A 21,417-nucleotide genomic window follows, 5' to 3' on the forward strand; every position below is an offset into this window, starting at 1 on the left:
TTTTTCTATCTTAGTGAGGCCAGAAACAAAGTAACTTCAAAGGGAGGCCTTATCATCCATGAAAGCTTATCTGTGTTTGGTAGTAATCATTATGCTAGTACATGCTAAACGTTTTTCAGGATCAATTCTGAAGACCAATTACTTCAGAACGTTTACTCGCTGGCACTTTCGACCGATCGGTGACGTCATGTATTTGCAAGATCACGTGTCTGTAAATCTCGCGAGTTTACGTTCTTGATTGGTCATCAGTATTGGTCATCGGTATTGATCATGGTGAAGGCGACAGTGGTCGTTGAAAATTTGATTCGTGTGTACTTTTGTGTTAGAAGAAAGTTTAGCATTGTACAAATGGAAGTCTTGTTTGATAACGTTTCAACCTAATTTTCTCTGCAACTAAGTATTTTAAGTTGTAATTTTGATATGTCCGTTGTGGGTCAATAACCTGTAATTCATTCATACAGGGTTCAATTATATTGGATTGGCCTGGATGATCGTCAAAGGGAGAATCATTTTATGTGGAGTGATGGCACAACTTTCAACGGCAACCAACAGCCACGGAATAATAGAAATAGGAGGGATTGTGTTCACGTGAATGTAGATGGTAGTTTCGATTGGGCCGTGGTTCCCTGCAAAAGGTTTAGAAATTTTGTCTGTGAAATGGTAACTGAGGTACAGACAAGAGAATGAAGCAAATTGGGCAAAAGGGTAAATGGTCCGATACCGAATGGATTGTGGTCCGTTGTTGTGTAGAATGCAGAATTATTACCAGTCATGTCAATACTATAGCTAGCTGTTGTAATACGAAAAAAAGTGGTACAAAGTGGTACAAAGCTTTTATGTTCCTGATGTGAAGATTTCAGTGCTTCTGAATTATGATATGTAATAAGGGATAACTAAGTTTTCGTTATTTTTAAGAGGTTGTTAAAGGCCTTTAATAAAGGCTAACCGGAATGGTTAAATTTCCATCATCAAATTGTGCAAAATCTTTGTTTTGATTGCATTCATTTAACGTCGCAAAAAGAATATGTAACGTGGATTGAGAGGAACGTGACTGGATATAAACAAGTCTAGGCATGACCTAATTTAATGATTAATGAGAGAACTGAGTAGTGCTATGGCGGAATATCCATACCTATGACTTGTATAGGTGTGATGAAGATGGCATGAATTGAAAAAAATGAAAAATGCAGCATTATTTCCATAATTAATAGGACAAATACACAATAGCATTAATGTCTTGCCTAATGTTTAGTTTCTATGGGTATCATGTTTTCTGTTCGATTGATGATAGTATCAGTAAATGCGGTATTTGCTTGTGCAAAAATGAGTTCGACTCAATATAGCATAGACAGACATTCATTACGAAAGATAGCCATATCCAACACATTTTAAGTGTTTATCTAAGAAATAATTACATATTTCAGGGTTTTATTCAGAAGGAGTTGAGCTTAACCTAAACTTTATACTTTCGCTTTTAATGTTGTAACGTGGTGTGCGTGGTGTGTTATAGAAAACAGAGGTAACGTTAAAACTATTAAGATTGCATTCTATATAATTTCATGTTAATGTAAGAAAGTGGAAAGCCACTGCCCCACTTTATGGTAGAATTACGTTGGGTTCTAAGGGGAAATATAACATTGAACGGTCGATCACCGGTTTTTATATTTGAATAAAGCCACTAGTTACGACGTTTTTGTGCCTCTTTCCTGTCATTCTTTTTACTTTAAAGCTTGTTCTAACGTCCCTACCACATGACCCAAACATAAAAAGTGGGCCAGCATACTTTGCTCATTGCACCTGTGTTCATTCATTTGGGGTTCAACGACCCTTAATTGTCGTATTTTTGAAAATGTCCGTTTCCTTTTCCTGGTAATTTGAATAGACAGAAATCCCCACACAGACGAGACAATAGTACTAAAGATAAGCCGTAGGGTGATCTGATCGCTTGGCTAGCATTCCTCAACACAGTGACCCTCAACCAGATTTTAACATTATCAATACGCAATGGGTACTTGTGGCGTTAGAAATGTGTGGAAGTTGACAAAATGTTCAGAATTCTAGGCGTCACGTTGATATGTGAGTAAAAACGTAAGGTATAAGGATATTATGCTCTATCCATACCCCTTGACCAATCGTGACTTACATGATGGACCAATGCACAGCCGCCATAATCAGCACAGATCAATCAAGACACAACAAAAGGCAACCTATTTCCTCCACGCCCCCTCATTATCTTGTGACAAGCACACCTTGTTAAGCTTTAGGCATTGCAGGCCTGAAACAATATTTGCTTCACAAAAGTATATTCCTTTCAACGTTTATGTTCCTATCACTCGTCTGATAACTATGTTGAAGCATGAGCAGCAAATTGGGGCTCACATTATGTACCATCACATTCTCTTTCAATACTTTCTACGATAAAAAACAGGGTGTTGAAACTCCAGGTAATGATAAAGACACTTTTGTATTTAAACCTTTATCTGCACATTGTCAAATAAAAGTGTGATCTCTTTGCTATGATATTTGAATACATGACTGCATTGACTCATTAAATTGTTGACATTTTTCCTATAATAAATAGTGCATAGTAAGTTTAATATGATTTTGTACATCATTAGACACATTTTCACTTCTTGACTTTTCTTATGTAGACAAGTGAAGGGAAAAGAGTATACACATACATAATACACATTTGAAGAGGTTAGTTATCATTCCTCCGAATGTTTAGTTCCTGGCATGCATGATTAATACGGATATTTTAAAAAATGTATTTCCCTGAACTAATACCTATGGCATCTTTACATAGTTTTGACGTAAACTTATTGATAGGGAGTATGTTACCTTCATTCTTGTAATGATCTATCTGGGGAACATTTGCATGTTTGTTCACAAAAACCATAGAACCATACTTTCGTTGTATTTTATTGTCAAAAACAGATGTTTGTTCAAGTCAAAAATTATCCTTTACATGACCCGATCATAAAAAATGGGGCAGCATACTTTGGTCAATGAACCTGTGTCCATTCATTTGGGGTTCGACTACCTGTAATTGGCGTATTTTTGAAAATGTCCGTTTCCTTTTCCTGGTAAAATGAGCAGAAACAAATCCCCACATCACAGCCGAGACAATAGTGCGGATGATGAGCCTGATATCAGGGTGAGTGACCGCTGGGCCGGGGTTGTTCAACTCAATGACCCTCCTCATCGGTCTTGTTTCAACGTTATTGATATAGAACAATGACATAAGAAATGTGTGATAATGGTAGATATTTGTCTCAAAGTTCACGGCTACATGACGATATGTGCATAGAAACCTTAGTTACATTCATATCTCAATCCACAATCCCTCCTCCCTTCACGACTTACATAATGGTCCAATTCACACTAGAAAAAAGGCTGCTACGTATACGGGTTGGTTTTTGGTCAGAGCAGATCAATCAAGACAAAACAAAAGGCAACCCATTTCCTCCACGCCCCTTGCGATCTCATGACAAGCACACAGTGCAGGTTAACTGTCATTGATGGCCTGATACACTTTATGGGGAAATTATGCTACAAAAAAGTACATCAAATTCCATCTTTCCGTTCCTATATCTCGTCCGATGCCTATCTTAAAGCATGAGTAGCACACTGGAGCAAAAGTGAATTCACAAAGATAGGAACGGATCCGTCTTTGTGTCTGTAAAACTATTTATTTGTAATGTTAGCGATTGAAAATAGTTAGCATTGAATACAGAAGCCCGCAATATCGAAGAAGCCCCTTTCAGTTATTCTGTTAACAACAATAATATTAGTAGCATCATCTCCTGTTTTTGTGGAAGAGTCCGTACACACTTATGTCCCAATTACTAAGGAAAAGTGGTTGACTAGATGAGGCCGTGCGCGCGTGAAAGAAAGAGGGGTAGATTAAAAGTGACCAAAACTTGAATCATATTGTTCCTATAGTTCCTATAATATATATTTCAATGTTAAAGACTGAGGTTTGGTTCAGTCACAAATTGTCTCACAGATGACCCGAGCGTAAAACGTGGGGCAGCATACTTTGGTCAATGAACCTGTGTCCATTCATTTGGGTTTCAACTACCTTTAATTGGTGTATTTTTCAAAATGTCTGTTTCCTTTTCCTGGTAAAGTGAGCAGACAGAAATCCCCACATCACAGCCGAGACAATAGTGCGGATGAGCCGCAGGGTGATCTGATCTCTGGGCCGGGGTTGTTCAACTCAGCGACCCTCACCATCGGTCTTGTTTTCAGCGTTATCAGTATATAACAGCAATACGAAATGTGTGATAATGAAGAAAATATGCCTCACAGTTCTCAACTACATGCTGATATAAGAATTGAAACATTTAGTTACATTCATATCTCAATCAAAATCTTTTCCCCCTTCACGACTTACATAACGGACCAAGTATGCCTTAAGGCTGTTACCGGTTGCTCATGTGTCAGCACAGATCAATAAAGACACAACAAAAGACAACCCATTTCCTCCACGCCCCTGACGATCTTACGAAAAAGCAGTGTTAGCTGGTGTTGCTGGCCTGAAAAAAAATTAATTGCTTCAGAATGACACATGCCATTCCACGTTTCTGTTCCTATATCTCGTCTGATAGCTATTTTCAAGCATGAGCCGCACATTGCAGTAAACGTGAAATCACAAATAAAAGATAGGAACGGATTCGTCTGTAAAAGTATTTAGCTGTAATTTCAAAATAGAGTTGAATACAGACACCCTCAACATCTAAGAAGAGTTCAATCACTAGCTACTCTAAAAACAACAAGGACTAAAAATCAGCCCTTGTTCCCGTGCAAGTTTCTCTTAAACCCTTAATTTGCAAAGCCAAAAGTTTGTTATCTTTGCTATGATATTTGAATACATTACTGTATTGGCTCATGGTAACCGACGGTGTGCTTGGGCTAATGTCTGAATTGAATATATAAAAGACTACAAGCTTAAAGTTTATTAGCAGCACTTAAAACATTTAAGGTAAGTGAACCCCGACACGTTACGATTGCCTACCTTTTATATACATATAACGAGATTAGAACCTGTCCTTTGTGAAATGAAATATATATATATATATATTTATCATTATCATATCTCTTCTGTATGTCTTAAACGGGAGAGGATACGGAGTACAGGAGCGAATATGCAGGAAATTAAATAGGAAAGAAAACTCAGTCTACTATTACTAACTCAAACGTTATATTGATCAGTACATTTTGTTAAACATCCTTTTTCAATTGACAATAGGACATTGACAAGTTCAAGTTGAAAAACATGCCATTTGTACCACATCAACTAAAGAAATATAATCATCATTGTATTTACATTTAAGTTTATCATTTAAAACGAACATGGAATTTTGCCTATTAAATTAAAAAGGTTGAATAAAAGCATAAGACAAATCATTTGCCCAAGTTGCCAATGATAGAAATGAAATCTGTATTAAGAATATTGTATCACAAATTAAACAATGGAAGGGGTAAAATGTACTGCATTTCCAGTCATATTATGTGTCCAAATAATACCCATTTTTATCCAACGACAAACCTTTGAAAATACTTCCTTTTCCCTAATCATACGTATTTAACGGATATATTGTGCTTTTATGTTTCTTCGAATACGTTTGGTAAATATGAGCAAGAAGTCAACCCCAAAACCATCAGTACATGCAATACGTTGTCTTATCAATAAGCCTCGGTGGCTGCCAAACCATGCAATCTATCATGATGATTCAAATGGAGACTAAAGTTAGGAAGATTAGGCGTAAGTCAAATGTTGACCACTTTCATCAAGAAAGTCTTTCAATTGGGGTTATGCATATGGTACCAACAAATGTTTGTTGTTTAATTTCTGCCACGACATTCTGCCATTTGGAGTGACATTTGAGTTCGGATTGGCTGTACATCATTAGACACATTATCACTCATTGGCTTTCCTTATGTAGAGAAACAATTGCAAGGGAAAATGAAAAGAGTAGACACACAAATAAGGCACATTTGAAGAGGAAATGCTGGCATGCGAAATAAAGAGCTTGCAAATTAAGTTAATAGAAACAAAGTTGTACAGGCAATGTATAGATATAAGTGCTCACCATTGCAAAACACATGTATCCTGGCATGCAAGATGTAAAGGTTTAATACGGACATTTTAAAATCGTATTTCCCTGAACGAATACCTATAGCGTGCCTGACATAGTTTTGATATACCCGTATTGATAAGAAGTAATTAATTTCATTCTTGTAACGATCTATCTGGTGAATATTTTAATGTTTGTGCCCAGAAACCATAGTATCAAATACTTTCTATGTATTTTAGTGTCAAAGACTGAAGTTTGTTCAAGTCAAAAATTGTCCTTCACATGACCCGAGCATAAAAAGTGGGGCAGCATACTTTGGTCAATGAACCTGTGTCCATTCATTTGGGTTCCAACTACCTTTAATTGGTGTATTTTTGAAAATGTCTGTTTCCTTTTCCTGGTAATTTGAACAGACAGAAATCCCCACATCACAGCCGAGACAATAGTGCGGATGAGCCGCAGGGTGATCTGACCGCTGGGCCGGGGTTGTTCAACTCAGGATCAATGACCCTCATCATCGGTCTTGTTTTCAGCGTTTTCAATATATGACAGCAATAAGAAATGTGTGATAATGAAGAAAATATGCCTCACAGTTCTCAACTACATGCTGATATAAGAATTGAAACATCTAGTTACATTCATATCTCAATCCATAATCTCTTCCCCCTTCATGACTTACATATCGGACCAAGCATGCCTTAAGGCTGTTACCGGTTGCCTAGGTGTCAGCACAGATCAATCAAGACACAACAAAAGACAACCCATTTCCTCCACGCCCCTGACGATCTTACGAAAAGCAGTGTTAGCTTGTGTTCTTGGCCTGAAAAAAAATCAATTGCTTCAAAATGACACATGCCATTCCACGTTTCTGTTCCTATATCTCGTCCGATAGCTATTTTCAAGCATGAGCCGCACATTGCAGTAAACGTGAAATCACAAAGATAGGAACGGATTTGTCTGTAAAAGTATTTAGCTGTAATTTCAAAATAGAGTTGAATACAGACATACAGCTCAATCACTAGCTACTTTAAAAACAACAAGGACTAAAAATCAGCCCTTGTTCCCGTGCAAGTTTCTCTTAAACAGTTTCGTAGACACTTTGGTACATAAACCCTTAATTTGCACAGCCAAAAGTTTGTTTTCTTTGCTATGATATTTGAATACATTACTGTATTGGCTCATGGTAACCGACGGTGTGCTTGGGCTAATGTCTGAATTGAATATATAAAAGACTACAAGCTTAAAGTTTATTAGCAGTACTTAAAAACATTTAAGGTAAGTGAACCCCGACACGTTACGATTGTCTACATTTTATATACATATAACGAGATTAGAACCTGTCCTTTGTGAAATGAAATATATATATATATATATATTTATCATTATCTTCTGTATGTCTTAAACGGGCGAGGATTCGGAATACAGGAGCGAATATGCAGGAAATTAAATAGGGAAGAACATATAGTCTACTATTACTAACTCAAACGGTATTTTGATCATTACATTTTTGTAAAACATCCTTTTTCAATGGACAATAGGACATTGACAAGTTCAAGTTGAACAACATGCCATTTGTACCACATCAACTAAAGAAATATAATCATCATTGTATTTACATTTAAGTTTATCATTTAAAACGGACATGGAATTTTGCCTATCAAATTAAAAGGGTTGAATAAAAGCATAAGACAAATCATTTGCCCAAGTTGCCAATGATAGAAATGAAATCTGTATTAAGAATATTGTATCACAAATTAAACAACTGAAGGGGTAAAATGTACTGCATTTCCAGTCATATTATGTGTCCAAATAATACGCATTTTTATCCAACAACAAAACTTTAAAAACACTTCATTTTCCCTAATCATACATATTTAACGGATATATTGTGCTTTTAAGTTTCTTCGAATACGTTTGGTAAATATGAGCAAGAAGTCAAACCCAAAACCATCAGTACATGTAATACGTTGTCTTATCAATAAGCCTCGGTGGCTGCCAAACCATGCAATCTATCATGATGATTCAAATGGGGACTAAAGTTAGGAAGATCAGGCGTAAGTCAAATGTTGACCACTTTCATCAAGAAAGTCTTTCAATTGGGGTTATGCATATGTTACCAACAAATGTCTGTTGTTTAATTTCTGCCACGACATTCTGCCATTTGGAGTGACATTTGAGTTCGGATTGGTTGTACATCATTAGACACATTATCACTCATTGGCTTTCCTTATGTAGAGAAACAATTGCAAGGGAAAATGAAAAAAGTAGACACACAAATAAGGCACATTTGAAGAGGAAATGCTGGCATGTAAAATCAATTTAGGGCTTGCAAATTAAGTTAATAGAAACAAAGTTGTACAGGCAATTTATAGATATTAGTGCTCACTATTGCAAACACATGTATCCTGGCATGCAAGATGTAAAGGTTTAATACGGACATTTTAAAATCGTATTTCCCTGAACGAATACCTATAGCGTGCCTGAAATAGTTTTGACATACCCGTATTGATAAGAAGTAAGTAACTTCATTCTTGTAACGATCTATCTGGTGAATATTTTCATAGTATCAAATACTTTCTATGTATTTTAGTGTCAAAGACTGAAGTTTGTCAAAAATTGTCCCACAGATGACCCCAGCATAAAAAAAATGGAGCAGCATGCTTTACTCAGTGCACCTGTGTCCGTTCATTTGGGTTTCAACTACCTTTAATTGGTGTATTTTTGAAAATGTCCGTTTCCTTTTCCTGGTAAAGTGAGCAGACAGAAATCCCCACATCACAGCCGAGACAATAGTGCGGATGAGCCGCAGGGTGATCTAATCTCTGGGCCGGGGTTGTTCAACTCAGTGACCCTCATCATCGGTCTTGTTTTCAGCGTTATCAATAAACTACATGCTGATATAAGAATTGAAACATTAATATTTCGTTACATTCATATCTCAATCTATAATCACTTCCCGCTTGCTGGACCATGGGCTGGGGTTTTCAACTCAGTGACCCTCATCATCGCTCTTGTTTTTAGCGTTATCAATATATAACAGCAATAAGAAATGTGTGATAATGAAGAAAATATGCCTCACAGTTCTCAACTATATGCTGAAATGAGAATAGAAATATTTAGTTACATTCATATCTGTTACATTCATATCTCAATCAATAACCACTTCCCCCTTCGCGACTTACATAACGGACCACGCACGCCTTAAGGCTGTTGCGGGTTGCTTGGGTGTCGACATCAGCACAGATCAATCAAGACACAACAAAAGGCAGCCCATTTCCTCCACGCCTCTCGTGATCTCATGGCAAGCAGACTGGGATTGCTGGCCTGAAACAAAATCTGCATTAAAAAAGTGTATTCCTTTTTACGTTTGTGTTCGTATAACTCTTCCTTTTCCGATAACTATTTTAAAGCAGGAGCTGCACATTTACGTAATCAATGACCATTGCTTGCGACTCTTTGAATTTAGATCCTATTCCCACATGCACTCTATTGAAGAATTACGGTGTACAAATTGAGATTAACTATGATTTATTAAGGACACATGGTAACCAAGGGTGTATGTGTATGATGGTAGAAGACAAGTGAGAGTAACCTACAAACAGATGGTTTGAGGCCGTTTGTAACTGAAACAGGGACATAGAAAAACTTCAAGATTTTGCCAACCAGTATGCTTTTTAGATTTTCCCCACCACACTCGAGTTAACTTAGACAAGGCGTCGGTATAGTTTTCTTATTACGCATGCGTCCATTCAAATGAGGGTCATCTCTGATTGGTCTAATTTTTTAACCGTATTTTTGTTGTAGGGACAAATTAGCGACAATACAGGTTAAAATCCAATCACAAGACTGGGATTATTATATGCGTGGGTGGGTATACGTCATACTTTTTACCTTTTCTGTGAAAAATAGTTTCCTCTTCACGGAAAAGTCGTACTTTGGGAAAGTTTTGTGCTCATACTGTGAGCTGAGTTAAATGTTTCCGTAGATGACCTCATTTGTGAAAAAAAGTCACTCCAGTTGACCATCACCTAATTGATAACCCAACTCTTACAATCTAAACCTTTCACAGGGTTTCGCACTCAATGCAATATAAAGTTTGGATTCAGAATCCTAAGCATTTCATTCAACAGGTATGTTACAAGTTTGTCAGCTATAACAATAAGTCTGTAGAAAGTTACAAGTATTCAAATACGGCTTTATTGATAGTAAAACATAGCAGTTCTTACACAGACAACAGATACAACATTAAAAGATTGAAAGAATACATAGATAATATCATTTACTTGAAGTCAGCTCAAAGCCTTAAAGCGAATGCGGGCATGAAATACAGTTTGTGTTTCTGTGTGGATGTTGGAAAACGATGTACAACTTTTCATCCTGCTGGACGATTAATATTCCTATACGTTTCCCTCGCTTTTTTGCAAAGAGGCAGGTGTAAGCTATTATTTTGTCGTTACGCCCCCTCATTTTCCACGCCTATAATATTATGCTAATTTCTCTATTTTTTTAAAGGTCACTTCCTTGTGAGAGACTGTCCTCTATTGTTCTGAATCCCAATAAATACGCACCCTTGCCGCTGTTTTAGGCAGTTCCCAACGGCGAGCGACATCGTCCAGAGAGACTTCTCCAACCTACCAACCAACCAACCAGCCAGTTGACCAGTCAAGCTGTGCCCATCTCCGAATCTCAGCGACCCAACGTTCTTCAGTGGTACTTCGTCTGGCAAACTTTATGCTCTGTTTTTCTCCATTATTAGGCTTAGTTATTTAATGCACTGAGTGCGTAAGCTGCATGCTTTAAATGACGAAGAATGCTTCTTAACTGCAAGTCTTGTTTGTAATTGCTTTGCAGGTTTTCATACTCTGTATTAGATTTCAAGGACATACTGACCTGTTTCTGTCAATTTCTTACAGAATTTCACCAGCAGATCTCTGCCGAAGCTGTAAAAAAATGGTAAGAAGTTTGTGTTTTTGTTTTTAAAGTGTAGCGACTTTGTTTGGTTAAATTTCGTTACTAGAGCATGCTTAGCCGCCTTGAGGCCCAAGACAAATATTTGTTGGCATTGATATCAAAAAGTGGATAGATTGATATTGTTTTTGAGATTACCAGAAGAATTACAGACAGGAGGCCGGCTGTTTACTGGTTGATATAACCACTTAGCCTGCCTTATAACGCTGGGGTCATATCTATTTCCAAACCGATACCCGGTCAGGTAGTTCGCAAAGAACAAATTTAGAAACATATTTTTACTTTTTTTTTGTTTCCGCAAACAGCCCATCCAGACCCTGGATTTAGATTGTGACCTTAGCATTACGGGTACTTGGGCAGGGGTATTTTCTTTATTTCTTCGTCATATCAACGTAGAAATGGTGTTCATTTTAGGGAGTAATTAGCCATTTATCTAATTTCTACTTGTCGTCTACTCCAGGCTACGATGAATCTTAGTTTGATGACACTGGCGATGTTGGCCGGCCTTGCGGGGGTTTTCGCTCTTCCAACCGGCTCGTCCGCCGAAGCTACCGAGGAAAAATACGAGGTGAGGCGTTTTCCATATACTTAAAAAAATATGTTTCTTTTATGCCTTGTTGCTTCGATTATATACCTACCTACCTAGTCCCTTGACCTCCAGGTCGTTGGGGGGGATTATATAGAAAATATCAAATGGGAACTTCGAAATTGATGTGGGCCTGTTTGGCAAAATTTGGCAAAAACAAGTTTCCTTCTTTATGAAAAGTACGTGGTCAGGAAGGTTGAACAAATGAATCAACAAAGAGTATTGTGTTTTATGGGACTTCTGCATTTTGCGACACGAGTATTCGATTTGTTTTGCAATAAACGGCAATTTCTTTGCCGATTTGTACGATTTTCTGTATCGTAGACTTTCTTTGGAGACGGGCGAAAATTGACACGCGGACTCAGATTTTGTTTTTTGTTTTCTTCTTTTTTAAAGTGATGCCCAATAGATTAATGTAGTGTCTAATGTGCTACTAGTTGTCTGACTCTTTTGTAATGTACCAAATATCGTCAGCACTTCACCCTGCCGATCAACGAGCGCGGGACGAAGTTTAACGAGGAGGCTGACGTGGACCATGAGGACAAGATAGTGGTCTTCAGCGTGCCAGACCACAACACCGTGTCCAACAGCAAAGTCATGCTCGACTTTATCAATGTAAGCGTGTGATGTTTTCCTAAGCGTTACCGTTTAAGGATGTGAGACACCCACATTTACAGACAAACAGACAGCCACTTTCCTCTTAAAATCACAAAACCCAGAAATTGTAGGACAAGTGGGACTCTTTTCTTCCTCTGCTTTCAAAAAAGAAGTCAAACCCAACCTAACTAGATACAGTCATCACAGTCCATTGTTACATTCATATTCCCTATCTTGTTTCTACCATGCACTTGCAAAGAAACTTAATATATTGTTTTGTACTCTTATAGTTAAGAAATCTACGCCTACTGTGCCATCTTAGGCTTGAAAATACGTGTCAATTCGTCTATTCCAGAGGAAGGTGATGACCCTGTTTGTGGACAAGAACCAGTGCCTGTTGTCCGACATGTCACCAGACATGGCCCCGTTCGAACGTGTGGAAGAGGGACTCAAGCTGGTCTCTGTAAGTCCTTTTAAGATTTCAGTCTACGCTTCCCAGACTGCCTACGCTGGATGTTGGTATAATTAAAACTTGCCATGGGAGTTTCAAGTTGTCATGGCACTACAAGTTTCAACCGGCCGCGCTGTTTCGGGGAAATATTAACATTCTCATGGACAGACTCACCCTTTTGCCAAATTCTATAATCTATTACACCATAGGAAGGCTAGCTTCTCTTATGGCACTTTATCCAACTTATGATTTGTTTGTATCGCGAGGAAAAGTTTTATTCCACATGCAAAAGTTTGCTAAGATTATGGGCCTCCAAGCGGGCATAGTGGGGACTTAGTCACAGGATAGCTTTTGCTATCAATATGCTTAGAGCTTCATCGTTGAACAACGGTGACTGATAACAAATGCCCTCAAGTTGGACAGGCTTATTTTGTTTTACCTGAAAACAGAGTGAATATGCGTGGTGATTTGTATTAAGTGAAGTTCCCATATTCTCAATTCCAGGACCCCGACGTGCCCACCCGCATCGTCCGTAAGACCTCCGAGGAGACCAACCGACGCGTCCTGCTGGACCAGGTGTGGGACAGGTCCTTCCTGAGCCCGGAGATGCAGAAGATGTGTGCCGGGGCGGAGATCCACCGTGTGGAGGAGATCGGAGAGGATCCCGAGATCGAGGAAGGACAGTCAGGTGTGCGATTGCTTCCCTATTTTATTAGTTACGTACCAAAAAGAAAAATACCCTACTACTGTATACAACTAAAAAGCAGTTTATTTAATGTTAGCAAGTTTGTTTTGTATTTATAACCTTTCACGAGGTTTCCTTTTGCTAAGTCATGACCCATACTTAGCCCAGTGTGGCATGTGCAATAAAGATATTCTTTCTTCATCCCTGCCTCCCTCCTTCCTTCTTTCCTTCCTTGCTTCTTTCCTTCCGTCTTTCCCTTTCTTTCCTTCCTTCCTTCCTTCATTTCTTTTCTTTCCTTCCTTCCTTTATTTCTTCCCTTCCTTCCTTCCTTCCTTCATTCCTTTTCTTTCCTTCTTTCATTCCTTTTCTTTCTTCCCTTCCTCAATTTCTTCCTTTCTGTTGAACTTTTATGATTTTTTTTTTATTTCAGGTTTAGTTGCTACGTTTGTGTTTGACCCATTTCTGAACAGTTGCGGGTCTTTGGAAACTTTTTTATTCTTCAGAACGACGGACTGATGAAAAAAAAAAACACTCTCGTTGATTTCATATTAATTTATCTTTATAAATCACCAAATATGTCTTTTTGTCATACCTACATGTACAGAGTCCGACGGTGGTGAGGCTGGGGCTTCCCGAGTTCGACGGCTAGTAATCAACTGCCCGCCGAACATGTGGATGTGGAGGTGCACCCTCCGTACCAACAGCTGTGTCTACTACTACACTTGCAACAGTGTTCCCGGGCAACCTGGCGCGGCACCAGACCATCACCGATGCACCAACAACCACCTCTTCTCCGGTAGTGCCTGGCAGTGTACCCCCTTCTGCCCTTGATAATACCGTGAACATGTACGGTTTGGGGCCTTTTAGAAGCAAAGCCCTTGGCTGTAGTTCTCTAATTCGTGGCTTTAAAATCTGTTCATGGATGGCTGCATGCGTAATGTAACCTTTACGCTTTCCATGACCTAATTCTATCATTCTATATTCAACATTGGTGAACAAGTAGGCAACGGTATATTTTCGGTATCTTCTAGTAGAAAATTCGCAGTTATTTCACGCTTCACGCCTGCGTCATCATACATCATTGATTTTAATAATTCAGATAGAATCTACATGTATGACATATTTGATTTGATCTGTTCAAAATTGAGCAACAACGCTAAGATGACTTTTTTGTCGCTTGGTGTGTTCGGGTACTTGTGTCACTACGTATTATACTCATGTGATCCTTAATAAAACGAAATATATTCCGTTACATATAATGTTTCCTTGTGTTTTTTTTGTTAAGCAATACGTACGTATTCATATTTAAATGACCATATCTTAGGATCGAACGATTTTCATATTGCCTGTAGCTAGTAATTATAATTTCAAACACATTTCAAGCCCCACTCGTTCTGTCATTCCCAAAGTGCCAGTCAATAATAATATGACGAAATCAACAAACAGTATCTTTTGAATATTCGGTTCATTCACTAATTTTTATTAAATGCGACCATGTCCATGTGATGTATACAAGCCTATCTATTGGTAGTTGAAATGTGAATTTCTACCATGCCCCTCCATAATTTCAAATGGAATATCCCAACGACCCCCATCAATTAGCAGGTTTCGACGTGCCCCTTGCGTGACGGTTTAATTATAGCTGTGTACAGAAACTAGACTAAATGACTTTAAACGCCATCGGGTTTTAAAACCTTGTGACGGGCAAAACGCCAGACAGGGCTGTTCAATATGGCGGTTTAATAAGTAAGCACGAAAAGAATTTAGGTTGTCGCGTCGTATTCTTTACCAGATTGACTATGCTGGATAGCATTATAGGGAGAATAATTTGACAGCCAGGGGAGTTTTGCTACCAGAGGTGTTGGTCGGCCGCCCGGAGGGGAACATGAACCTAAAAGCGTGGACTGACTCCAATAACCCGATGTTTTGCCGAATTCTACGATCCCCGCACCCCCGTAGGAAGGCTTGGCGGAGGCTAGCCTCGTCGATGGAGACTTAAACTGACACGTTAAAGACGTACAGGTAAGCATGTTTTGTGCGTATCTTGGCTCGGGCAAGACGAAAGCTACAGATATATGCTAATTCGTGTTAGTGACAAAACACGTGGTGATGTTATATACCAGTTATATATATGGCTTCCCTAGGGCGAAACAATTAGCTGACCTACTCCCAGGCCCCTACGTTTCAGATGGCCGGGATGAATGCAACACAATCGTTTAAAAATGACTGAATTTATACAAAAAAGTACTTGTAGCACATCATAAGGACAATGAAGCGTACTAGTGGGCTTGTAACGTTACATGTGTGATTGGTCTTAAACCCTGGATAGATAGGAACTGAACCCAAGACCTGTTAATTTCTTCAAACTTAAGCTTCCGCCGGAACTCATTTTCGAACTCGTACGTATATTATACTATTAGCTAGCCAGAAAGTCTACTTTTCTTTTTAACCCACTAGTTGGTTTTACTTCAAATAAACATTTCTCTGGTATGATATTCAATATATGAACTTGTAACAAAGTTTGAATCTATCTGCCATAATCTGAACGGCAAGAATGAAGCTGGAGATCTGCCTTTTATTTATCTATTTTATCTAGTTGGACAGATCTTCTAGCTGGTCTCACTTTAAAGGAAACAATTGAAGTATAAAGAAATTATAACATATCTCTTTAAATGCACAAACATCATGGCAACGTACCTCGAATGGACACAGCACTGGCTTTGGTTTACTAAATGTTCGTTCTTGATTTGACGTACCTGCTCTGAAGTCTTGCCTCACCATGCTCCACTCAAAACAAGGTGCTTAAACAGAGAAGAGGCATGCAGCTAAGATTTTGCACGAAGGTAAAAAATGTATAAAATATACTTCAGTTCGTTGATCTGACCTAGATGTTAGATTGATAAGTTAACCGTGACAGTACAATCTCGGAGTGTTGTCCCCATGGTATTTCGTGTCACGTAAGGAACACGTGACCTGATCCAATGCTATGATTGGCTAATATGATATAGTTCAAAAGGTGTCTGACCTATATACAAGGTGTTGTTTTGCGTATTACGAAAGGTCACTAAACATACAAGCAAGGTGTACGGATTTGGTTGTAGGTGTTAAAAGATTCCTAAAATAACATGGCCTTCTCCGAGCAACCTTCCTACAAGCCCTTTCAAACACCTGGTCCTTGGCGCGTACCCACCTAGTTTATTTTTCAACATTTTTGAAAGGGCAAAAATATAAAAACAATGGACAGTAGCTAATAGCTCGTATTGCAGGATTGTATACTAATAATGTATGCGGTTTCTATTCTTTTTGGTGATTTTTAGTATTATACAACGTATAGTAAAAATGTATGTAACGTTGATGGGACCTCTCAGACCACGACATACTAGTCAAAAGATGTAAATTTAGAAATGCATTATAGGAGGTCTGACAGCGTAACCTGCAAATGAGGCTACTTGTGGCAACGGTAACGTCGTCATCGTTCCCGTAAGTGTTGTCAGCTACGATAGGTACGGTTGTTTGAAACAGCTCTATAGTTGGACCATTGCTTTGTGTATATATGTATGTATATATGTGTAAATTCTGTAAATTCCTCGTAAGTCTTGATACAAGTCTTATTGTCCAATGTATCAAAACTGCTGAAGGTACGTTCCGAGTAAGTTTTGGTTGTACCACACAAGATATCGCTGTTGAGTAATACAACAAGCGGGTTCGATCGAGACGGGGCCCGAGCAATGGCGGGCACCATCTACGTTCGTTCTGTGACAGCAACGCAAGCATCGGATCATGTTAGGATTTGTTGAGGGTATACTGCAGCTTTTTGTAATCCTATTCTGATGGTTAGGATTGAACGAACATGGAGTATCTAACACTTATTTCTGTCCTATGGTTTTCAGCACAGAGACATGCATGTGATACATACTGTGTTCCTGTCGTTGCTTGTAAACATGGTGACCAGTTACAAGCCAACTCCTGAAAAGGCCTGGTCAGTCCAGTTGGAAGGGGGAAGGGAGGAGGCGCTGAGGATAGCAAACAAGACAGGGGCGACCCTGGTTAAAATGGTTCGGTAATTTTTCCCTCTGAGTTCGAAAAGTATTCGGTTTGTTTGGCAATGTTTATAGCGTAGTGTTTGAGTTCAGGTTTCTTCTCATAGACGTCTGTCTGGGAGTTACATTGCATATTACGTATGGTGTATTGGAGATTATAAACGAGTTATACAGATACAAGGCGGAAGCGGTTTTAACATTACTACTACCTTATATATATGTTACATATTCACTGCCGGCGTAACCGAATAAATGCATGCATGCACTGTGTCGGTGCGAGTATTGCACTAATCATGTCTTCAATTGTGTCTTATGTTTGTTTTAAAGAGATTAGCTTGAAAGAAATTGCACAATAGGATTTATTGATCCTACACATTTTGCATAAGTGTATTGTTGTAGAAATATGTACTGATTATAATGTTATAGTAGCTTGGCTGTACAGATGATATTTTCTTACAGATCTTTGGAGAGTTCTACCTCTTTCGGGAGGGACAGGCTAGACCAGCGCGTCTGAGGAACATTAAAATGGAAAATATCTTGAAAGCCGAAGATTCAGTAAGTTTGTTTTGATATCTAATATCTAATCATTTAGCTAGGTACCTCTTCCTCAGAAATATAAGTCTTTGTGTATTAAAAGAAGAAGACTACGCATGGTTCGTTTTATTTTTGCAATATGATATTGCGTAAATCAATATTAGTAAAATATGTCTGAAAACAATGAGTTCAATACGTTCAATTAAACTGAATTCATATATAATATAATACCATATTTTGTTTTCTCTTGAATCAGCTATCATTTTCGTTTTCTGAATGATGACATGCTTACAATGTTTTTAATTTGTATTATTAAGGTAAAAATGGTAAAAGAAGACGCACTACACACACGACAACTTTATGTACACCAGGAGGGACATCAAGGTGTGGTTTTGAACGACCCAATGTGGAGCTCACAGACATATTTGGTGAGTTGTTAGACAAATACAGCAACTGATTTTAAAAAAATGCAGACGATACAATCAGCTCAAATGTGATCCAATAAGACTATTTCATGAATCGTTCTATGCATTTAAGGAAACTTCTGACGTTTTCATAATGTGTAACTTGTATGCAGTGAACAGTAAGGCGAGTATATCATCGAACACTCTACTTTTTCGAATTCTATCGAAGATAAACTAACTTCAAAAATTTTGGACATTAATACTTATTGTTTATTACATTATGTTACTGTCTATATATTTAATCGAAGAGTCCTTCTATTCTACAGCACGGTGGACCAGTACACATGAACGTCCTCCCAGCCTGGGAGAGAACACGGAAGGGGGAGGGGGTTGTGGTGGGGGTGATCGATGATGGGATATTCACCAACCAACCGGACCTGCGAGATAACCTGGTGAGTAGAGCAATAACTCACTCCTGCACATCATTTTGAAACTGTATGAGAGGTAATTGAATATTGTTTGCAAGGAGCCACTTAAGGCCAGAGAGACTTACTGCACATGATAACAAAACAAAACTATGAGCATCAGGTAATGTAGTCTGCTGCCATAGTATATTTGTTACTACAAAGGGCATTTACGGTTTTGCCGATTGACCAATACAAAATTAATGAACATATTTGGTTTGAAAAGTAGGGTGGAACACAGAACGATGTTTTCAAAAAGCATACCCCTGAAAATAGTATGATTCAGTGTCTAATTAGTTTACAAAATATGTAATTTCTGATGTGTGTATATATATATATTATATACCTACTCTTATATAATGATGACAATGTAGGAAGTCGTTGGATTTTTTTCGTTAAATTGAATATACGTATTTATGTATTGATAGAAATATATTGCTATTGCTTACCGCGTACCTTCTTTGGATAAAACAAGTCAATTGATGTAGGAAAATTTACGTATTGTAATATGTTTGCATTGATACAGCAATTACCTAAAGCAATTACTACCTTGGCGAAAATCCAAGTATTACCTTTGCTTATATCTGATCTTAGTACTAATCTCTTTGTGGATTTATTAGTTGGGGATTAGTGTGAACTGTGTCAACTTAGACTTATGAATAATTTCTTCCATCATAATACAGGATTTAGGTTTATCATATGATATTTTTGAAGAGACCACAGACCCAACACCCAACATAGAACAATTAAGGTAATCAGACACATTTATTTCTTTAAATTTCAGTAGAAACATTGCAGATGCACTCGATATTTTGAATAAGACAATATTACATTATTTTATCACATGTTGAATAACAACATTCTATAGCTGACTTTGAAATATGTTGAACTTTAGATAATTCTAATCTAAAGACATTTTATAAAAAATACTCATTCAATCTATGTCATCTATGTCATAGGTGATGATCGGAGCTTTTATTTTTATTTTGGCAGCTTCTTTTCATATGGTTACACCCTCAATTTGTTATCTTCGAGTTTTACGTACACATACACTAGTGAATCGTGCTAGTGGCATTTAGTTGCCACTAATTATAAGAATGTCAGACACTTGAATTAAAAGTTTCAGTTGTATTCTACTTAACAACGCTATAAAAAGAACGAAGAGAACACCATTGTAAAAGAATTGTTGTTTTCTCTAGCCATGGTACCAACTGTGCAGGAATTATCGCAGCAGTCCACAACAACAGCTTCTGTGGTGTTGGAGTGGCTTATAAGGCCAAGGTTGCAGGTAAAACACCTTCCTTTTTTTTTCTATTTTACATTGTGTATCAGCTCTATACTTTGGACGGCAATTCCATACCCTGCACTTTCCAAACTCAATATCATTTCATTTGACATTTCAGCAAAGAGTGTTTCGATCTGTTAATAAGACTTGTTGCATGTTGTGGCAAGAGAAAAGGAGATAGAGATGTGGCTGCCCCATATACTACATGGTAATTGTGTTAAACTGTGTTATTTGGAAATAAATCTCCCCTGCCTTTCTTGCAACGAACTTCTTAGCAACCAAGCAGTTTGTCTAAAATATAAAATCGCCATGGAATAAGAAATAATAACATCCGAAAATTTCCTCACGATTAGGCAATGATATGATTGTCTACATTCCTTTTATAAGGATTGTTTGGCTGTGACTCTTCTCCTCTCTTCACCACAGGTATCAAGATGTTCAGTGGCGCTATCACAGACATCTCCGATGCCCAGGAGGCGTCAGCCCTGAGTCATGAGCACCAGCACATCAGTATCTACTCCTGCAGCTGGGGACCGTCAGACTGGAACAACGCACTGGAAGGTCCTGATACTGTCGCTAGGGAGGCACTGGTCATGGCTGCACGAGAGGTGGGGATAAATTTATAACATGACAAATAAATGAATGCCCAGTGTAGAACAACGTGGCAAGAACTGTCTGAACTGTCTGTAGCCACCACGCATCAACAAATGATGCATGCTAACGATTGATTGAAAGAAATGATTAAAAAAAAAGTGAATAGATCTACTTTTATGACTTTTTAGTTATACCAACATTTTTTCCTCTTTAAAGGAGTGGCTAATTGATGTTTCATCGAGTCAAATTTGCATTTTTTTAAATTTTATGTCTTTAGCTAGTCATACCAATAAATTCTGAAGTAGATTTTCCTTTACTCTTTGAAAGGGTAGCTTATTGATGTTTCATCGAGTCAAAATGGCATTTTCAATGTCTTAGCTAGTCATACCAATAGATTCTGAAGTAGATTTTCCTTTACTCGTTGAAAGGGTAGCTTATTCGTCGAGTAAAAGATTGCAAATTTAATGCCTTTAGTCATACCAATAGAAGCAAATTTTATTTTACACGTTGAAAGGGTATACTTAGTTTATTGAGGTCCTGTCGAGTGAAAAATTGCATTTTTAATGTCATAATAGCAGTGAGCATTTTTGTAGAAACCATACTGCCTCATCTAATAGCCTAGTTGAAAAGTAGCATTCAGTTACAGACAGAAAGAATGTGATTCAGAATTCTAATATAAAGAGCTCCACACAAAGGTTGCTACATGACTAAGACATTTATTTCGTG

The 21,417-nt window shown here is 38.0% G+C and overlaps 3 protein-coding genes across 8 annotated transcripts in view; all 3 read left to right on the forward strand.

The window, feature by feature from the left end:
* Positions 1 to 777, forward strand: part of LOC118413408 (proprotein convertase subtilisin/kexin type 6-like) — a 5,263-nt gene extending 4,486 nt beyond the window's left edge. Inside the window, exon 8 of the mRNA XM_035816771.1 lies at positions 462 to 777. Coding sequence (XP_035672664.1) covers positions 462 to 687 — 226 coding nt within the window. The 3' untranslated portion in view covers positions 688 to 777. The remainder of the gene's footprint in view (positions 1 to 461) is intronic.
* The window catches only part of LOC118413409 (furin-1-like), a 34,773-nt gene that overhangs the window by 12,514 nt on the left and 842 nt on the right, over positions 1 to 21,417 (forward strand). Inside the window, exons 5-8 of one of the 6 annotated variants that reach the window (XM_035816777.1) lie at positions 18,675 to 18,800; positions 19,496 to 19,563; positions 20,012 to 20,100; positions 20,524 to 20,705. The exons of 2 other annotated variants lie outside the window; for them this stretch is intronic. In XM_035816777.1, coding sequence (XP_035672670.1) covers positions 18,675 to 18,800; positions 19,496 to 19,563; positions 20,012 to 20,100; positions 20,524 to 20,705 — 465 coding nt within the window. The remainder of the gene's footprint in view (positions 1 to 18,674; positions 18,801 to 19,495; positions 19,564 to 20,011; positions 20,101 to 20,523; positions 20,706 to 21,417) is intronic. 3 more of the 6 variants (XM_035816778.1, XM_035816776.1, XM_035816773.1) reach the window with 3 other exon arrangements.
* Positions 10,658 to 14,624, forward strand: LOC118413416. Its single transcript, XM_035816784.1, has 7 exons — positions 10,658 to 10,793; positions 10,997 to 11,036; positions 11,512 to 11,619; positions 12,112 to 12,252; positions 12,590 to 12,697; positions 13,190 to 13,373; positions 13,975 to 14,624. The coding sequence occupies exons 2-7, from the start codon at positions 11,034 to 11,036 to the stop codon at positions 14,199 to 14,201; spliced, it is 771 nt and encodes a 256-aa protein (XP_035672677.1). The 5' UTR covers positions 10,658 to 10,793; positions 10,997 to 11,033; the 3' UTR covers positions 14,202 to 14,624.

The sequence above is a fragment of the Branchiostoma floridae genome, chromosome 4 (genome assembly GCF_000003815.2).
Source record: "Branchiostoma floridae strain S238N-H82 chromosome 4, Bfl_VNyyK, whole genome shotgun sequence".
In the NCBI taxonomy this organism is placed as follows: domain Eukaryota; kingdom Metazoa; phylum Chordata; class Leptocardii; order Amphioxiformes; family Branchiostomatidae; genus Branchiostoma; species Branchiostoma floridae.